The following is a 6,196-nucleotide window of genomic DNA, read 5'->3' on the forward strand; positions in this document are numbered from 1 at the left end:
TGCCTCCATGCATAATGCCTTTTTGCTTTTTGTATGACCAAACATCTCAATCTTTGTTTCATCAGTCCACAGGACCTTCGTCCAAAATGTAACTGGCTTGTCCAAATGTGCTGTTGCATACCTAAGGTGACTCTGTTTGTGGCGTGCTTGCAGAAATGGCTTTTTTCTCATCAGTCTCCCATACAGCTTTTCCTTGTGCAAAGTGCGCTGTATTGTTGACCGATGCACAGTGACACCATCTGCAACAAGATGATGCTGCAGGTCTTTGGAGGTGGTCTGTGGATTGTCCTTGACTGTTCTCACCATTCTTCTTCTCTGCCTTTCTGATATTTTTCTTGGCCTGCCACTTCTGGGCTTAACAAGAACTGTACTTGTGTTCTTCCATTTCCTTACTATGTTCTTCACAGTGGAAACTGACAGTTTAAATCTCTGAGACAACTTTTTGTATCCTTCCCCTGAACAACTATGTTGAATAATCTTTGTTTTCAGATCATTTTAGAGTTGGTTTGAGGAGCCCATGATGCCACTCTTCATAGGAGATTCAAATAGGAGAACAACTTGCAAGTGGCCACCTTAAATACCTTTTCTCATGATTGGATACACCTGCCTATGAACTTCAATGCTCAATGAGGTTACAAAACCAATTTAGTGCTTCAGTAAGTCAGTAAAAAGTATTTAGAAATGTTCAAAACAAGAAATTGATAAGGGTGCCCATACGTATGCACCTGTCAAATTTAGTTTAAATTCAGATTGCACATTTTCTGTTAGTACAATAAACCTCATTTCAATTCAGAAATATTACTCAGTCCATCAGTTATTAGATATATGAAACTGAAATAGCTGTTGCAAAAACCCAAATTGTTATAAAGAAAAAAGATTAACATTAATAGGGGTGCCCAAACTTTTTCATATGACTGTATAATATCTGTAAAACACACGGATTGAACACATTCATAAAACAAATGTTTGAATGAGGCTTTAAGCTTCAAAAATAAGATGTAAAGGAAGCTTAAAAAAGTTATGTTCAGATGGCTGTAGTAAAACATAGGCAAGTTACAGCCACAAATAGCGGAACTATCTAACACACATAGCGGGTGCATGCAGGAGCTACCTGTTACCGACAGCATTAGACAGCATATGGACTGAAAAAATCGTGCCTCATTTTCCAATTTTAAATTGTTCCTCAAGAACAATGTAATGTAAAAATGTAAAAAAAAGTTTGTGCGTTAAGCCTGCTTTACACGCTGCAATATATCTAACAATGTGTCGGCGGGGTCACATCGTAAGTGACGCACATCCGGCATTGTAAGTTACATTTCAGTGTGTGACAGGTATGTGCGATTGTGATTGAACGTTAAAACGTTCATCGCCTACACATCGTACCTGTCTCTAGAATTGCACGTCAGATTGTTCATCGTACCCGGGGTAGCACACATTGCAGTGTGTGACACCCCGGGAACGATGAACAGATCTTACCAGCATCCTGCGGCTCCCGGCCAACAATGCGGAAGGAAGGAGGTGGGCGGGATGTTTACGTCGCGCTCAGCTCCGCCCCTCCACTTCTATTGGCCGGCTGCCGTGTGGCGTCGATGTGACGCTGAACGTCCCTCCCACATCAGGAAGTAGACGTTCGCCGCCCACATCGAGGTCGTATGGACGGGTAAGTACATGTGACGGGGGGTTACTCGTATGTGCGGCACGTTCAACAAATTGAACCTGCCACACATACGATGGGGGCGTTGCAAATCGCATACGAGATCGTATGCGAAATTGCAACGTGTAAAGCAGGCTTTAGACAAGTGACCCAATATGATTGCAGAAGGACTTCCTATTTAAACATTGCTTTTGTGTTTGTGTTTGCTCGTCTGTGATGTGGTTATGTTTGCGTGTGCGTGAAATGTGTATATGCGGGTGTGTGAGATACAGATGCATCTCAATAAATTAGAATATCATCAAAAATTTCATTTATTTCAGTAATTCAATACATAAAAGGAAACACATGTATTATATACAGTAGAGTCATTGTACACAGAGGGATCTATTTCAAGTGTTTATTTCTGTTAATGTTGATGATTATGGCTTACAGCCAATGTAAACCCAAAAATTAGAATATTATATAAGACCAACTGAAAACATGATTTTAAAGGGAACCTGTCACTGGATGTTTATAATACTCACCTAACGGTCAGCGAGGAGAAGAAGGGTCAGATGAGCACCTCCTCTTTCGGCCAACTTTGTCCTCCTTTTTCTGAAGCTAGTGTGGATGACGCGTCTTACATCATCTACTCTAGCCAGCATTGAGGTCCCGCACAAGCATACTACAATACTTTAATCTGCCCTACTCAGGGCTGATCAAAGTGCGCCTGCGCAGGACCTCAATGTCGGCTTGTGTGTATGACGTATAATGCGTCATCCACACTAGCTTCAGAAGAAGGAGGACAAAGATGGCCGAAAGAGGAGGCATGGACCCAGAGAACAGAGATGCCCATCCGACCCTTTAGCTCCGCACCGACCGTTAGGTGAGTATTATAAACATCTGCTGACAGGTTCCCTTTAAACTCAAAAATATTGGCCTACTGAAAAGTCTGTACAGGAAATGCTCTCAATACTTGGTCGGGACTCTTTTTGCATGAATTACTGGATCAATGCAGCATGGCATGGAGGCGATCAGCCTGTGGCACTGCTGAGGTGTTATGGAAGCCCAGGTTGCTTTGATAGCAGCCTTCAGCTTGTCTGCATTGTTGGGTCTGGTGTCTCATCTTCCTCTTGACAGATTTAGGTCAGGCAAGTTTGGCCAATCAAGCACAGTAACACTGTGGTTATTAAACCAGGTATTGGTACTTTTGGCAGTGTGGATAGGTGCCCCTTCTGCTGAAAAATTAAATTTCCAGATTGTTGGCAAAGGGAAGCATGAAGTGCTCTAAAATGTCCTGGTAGACAGCTGCGCTGACTTTGGTCTTGATAAAACACCTACACCAGCAGATGACATGGCTCCCCAAACCATCACTGATTGTGAAAACATCACAATAGACCTTAAGCAGCTTGGATTGTGGCCTTTCCACTCCTCCTCCAGACTCTGGGACTTTGATTTCCAAATCAAATGCAAAATTTACTTTCATCTGAAAACACCTTGGACCACTGAGCAACAGTCTAGTTCTTTTTCTCCTTGACCGAGGTAAAACGCTTCTGGCGTTGTCTATTGGTTATGAGTGGCTTAACACAAGGAATGTGAAAGTTGTAGTCCATGTCTTTGATACGTCTGTGTGTGGTGGCTCTTGAAGAACTGACTCCTTGTGAATCTCACCCAAATTTTTGAATGGCCTTTTTGTCAACAATCCTAGCAAGGCTGCAGTTATCCCGGTTGCTTGTGCACCTTTGTCTACCACACTTTTTCCTTCCACTCAACTTTCCATTAATATTCAAGAAAAGAAAAAAAAATATGTATTACTCAGCTTCTTTAGCAGTCACCTTTTGTGGCTTACCCACCTGGTGGAGTGTGTCAATGACTGCCTTCTGGAAATCTGTCAAGACATGTCAATTGTTTTTGCCTTTTGCGTTTAGAACTGCAAAGCAGAGTTTTTGCCCAAATTTCTGCCACAAAAAGGTTGCAGTTTGAACTGCATAGTAGGGTTTAGAAACCCAAATTCCCATAGACTAAGCTTGAAAAGCAGAACACATCCGTTTTGGCATTAAACGCTGCAGTTGAAAAAGCAGGTACAACGCAGGTAAAAAGCAGGTAAAAAGCAGGTAAAAAGCAAAGTGGGGTCTTAGCCTAAGGGACCATGTTAAACGCTTCAGAAACCATTGCAGGTGTTTTGTGATAATTATTCTAATTTTCTGAAATAATGACTGTTGGGTTATCATTGGCTGTAAGCCATAATCATCAACATTAACAGAAATAAACACTTGAAATAAATCACTCTGTTTGTAATGATTCTATAAAAATCAGTGGACAAGTGGACTCTCGCGCTGACGTAAGAAGATGGTAAGCAGTAATGGTTAAATCGTTACATAAAATCATGTTTTAACCATTACTGCTAACCATCTTCTTATGACAGGAGTCCTTTCTATTTGATTTTTTTTTTACGCCAGCTCCTCGTGGTGCCTGCTGCAGCCGTAACCTACACGTTTTCAATAGCAGTTGTGAATATTTTCACAACTATTCAGGTGAGCACATCTCATATTTCCTACAAACGTTTTTTAACGTTAGTACCCTATTAGCACCTTTTGTATTAGATTAGTAAAATAAAATAACTTTTTGATGATATTCTAATTTATTGAGCTGCACTTGTATGTGACTGTGTATGTGATGCTGGTGTGCATGTGTGTATGGTGTGTGTGTGTAAATGATGTGTTGTTTGTGATGTGTGTATGTATGTCTTTGCAATGAGTGTTGTGTGTGTGCGTGTGTGTGAAGTGTGCTTGTGTGTTTTTTAAGCCTTGTTATCACTAAGGGTATGTCTGCACGCTGCAGTTTTGTCGTAACCACAAAAATGCACCCTGTGGCCAAAAAAACGCATTTTGTGGTAAAAAAAATGCATCAATAAACACATGCGGTTTTAGGTGTGTTTTTGACCATGCATGTCTCTAAGTGGGTTTTTTTAACATAATGGGTGAAAAACGCAGGGAAAAATGCAAAATGAATAGATATGCTGCAGTTCTGTTCTCACCACAAAACTGCAGCCCCAAAAAAAACAACGTGCGCACAGCAAATCTGATAGACTTTGCTGGGAAAGGAAAAGCATGCAGTTAATATACAGTTTACTCACCACAAACTGCACCAAAAATGCATCAAAAACTGTAGCATGTGCATGGGGCCTTAGAATATGCTATCACTGCCCAAAAATGAATACTTAATTAGTGAAGTGTAAAAATAATCATTGGCAAATGGATATTTTTTCCACAGCTATCAAAATGGAGTCTACAAATAAAACTGAAATAACAGAATTTTACCTTTGTGGATTTCCTTCTTTGCTTGAGCTACAGATTATCATTTTTATATTCTTCCTACTAATTTACATCCTGACTATATCTGAAAACGTGATTATTGTCACCACCATACAACTTCATCGTAAGCTGCAGAAGCCTATGTATTTCTTCCTTAGCAACTTGGCCTTCCTAGAGATTTGTTACATCTCAGTCACAGTTCCTAATCTATTAGTAAGTGTCCTGACAGAGAAGAAAACCATCTCTTTTTCGGGGTGTATGACCCAGCTCTTCTTTTTCATTTCTCTTATGTGCACAGAATGCGTTCTCTTGGCAGTAATGGCGTTTGACAGGTACGTTGCTGTTTGCCTCCCGTTACGCTACGTTACAATTATGAGTCACGAGCTTTGTGTCCAGTTGGCTTTGTCCTCATGGGTATCGGGATTTACAATCACCATTATAAAGGTTTATTTTATATCTAAATTATCATTTTGTGGTCCAAACGTCATCAACCATTTTTTCTGTGACATCTCTCCAGTTCTGAACCTCGCATGTATCGACATGTCATTAGCAGAGCTGGTGGACTTCATTCTAGCGCTGGTTATTCTCCTCATTCCATTATTGGTGACCGCTATTTCCTATATTTGCATCATTTTCTCAATTTTAAAAATAACATCATCTATTGGAAGACAAAAGGCATTTTCCACGTGCGCCTCTCACCTAACAGTGGTCACCATATTTTTTTCCACAACACTTTTTATATATGCACGGCCAAAAAAAGCCAAGTCAGTGGATGCAAATAAGCTGATCTCGCTTTTGTATGCGGTTATTACTCCCATGATTAACCCTTTTATCTACTGTCTACGAAACAAAGAAATCTGGGACATCTTAACAAAATATCTGTGTCACAAAACAAATTTACCAAACATATTTTCTATGTGTAATAATAAATAGGATATATGCATTGATAATGGGAAAAAGTATTACCGTTAGTTTGAGCTTTCATCATTGAAAACTATTTGACTGAGATAACTTTTTTATGGAGTATTTTTACTGCTTTTATGTTTTGGATTGGCATAAATTTCTGGAATATTCTATATTAGGCTCTGTTTACGTGTCCAGTCAAAAAATGTAGTCAGCACAATTGTTAGCCAAAAACTGGATCCGTTTTCCTTAACATTGGAGTCTATGGGAAATAGATCAAAACAAAAGGTCAGCTGTTATTTAATCCTATATCAGATCCGATTTTAAAGAAGTACCTACAGTAACT

General features: G+C 39.9%; 1 protein-coding gene across 1 annotated transcript; it reads left to right on the forward strand.

The window, feature by feature from the left end:
* The first annotated feature begins 4,914 nt into the window (after positions 1–4,914).
* LOC142246828 (olfactory receptor 6B1-like) lies at positions 4,915–5,880 on the forward strand. Its single transcript, XM_075319913.1, has one exon. The coding sequence runs from the start codon at positions 4,915–4,917 to the stop codon at positions 5,878–5,880; it is 966 nt and encodes a 321-aa protein (XP_075176028.1).
* The last annotated feature ends 316 nt before the right edge of the window (positions 5,881–6,196 follow it).

This window comes from Anomaloglossus baeobatrachus, chromosome 1, assembly GCF_048569485.1.
Source record: "Anomaloglossus baeobatrachus isolate aAnoBae1 chromosome 1, aAnoBae1.hap1, whole genome shotgun sequence".
NCBI lineage: Eukaryota > Metazoa > Chordata > Amphibia > Anura > Aromobatidae > Anomaloglossus > Anomaloglossus baeobatrachus.

Excerpts from the sequence above, each read along its gene's own strand:
- LOC142246828 (XM_075319913.1), top strand. The coding sequence starts at position 4,915 with ATGGAGTCTACAAATAAAACTGAAATAACAGAATTTTACCTTTGTGGA.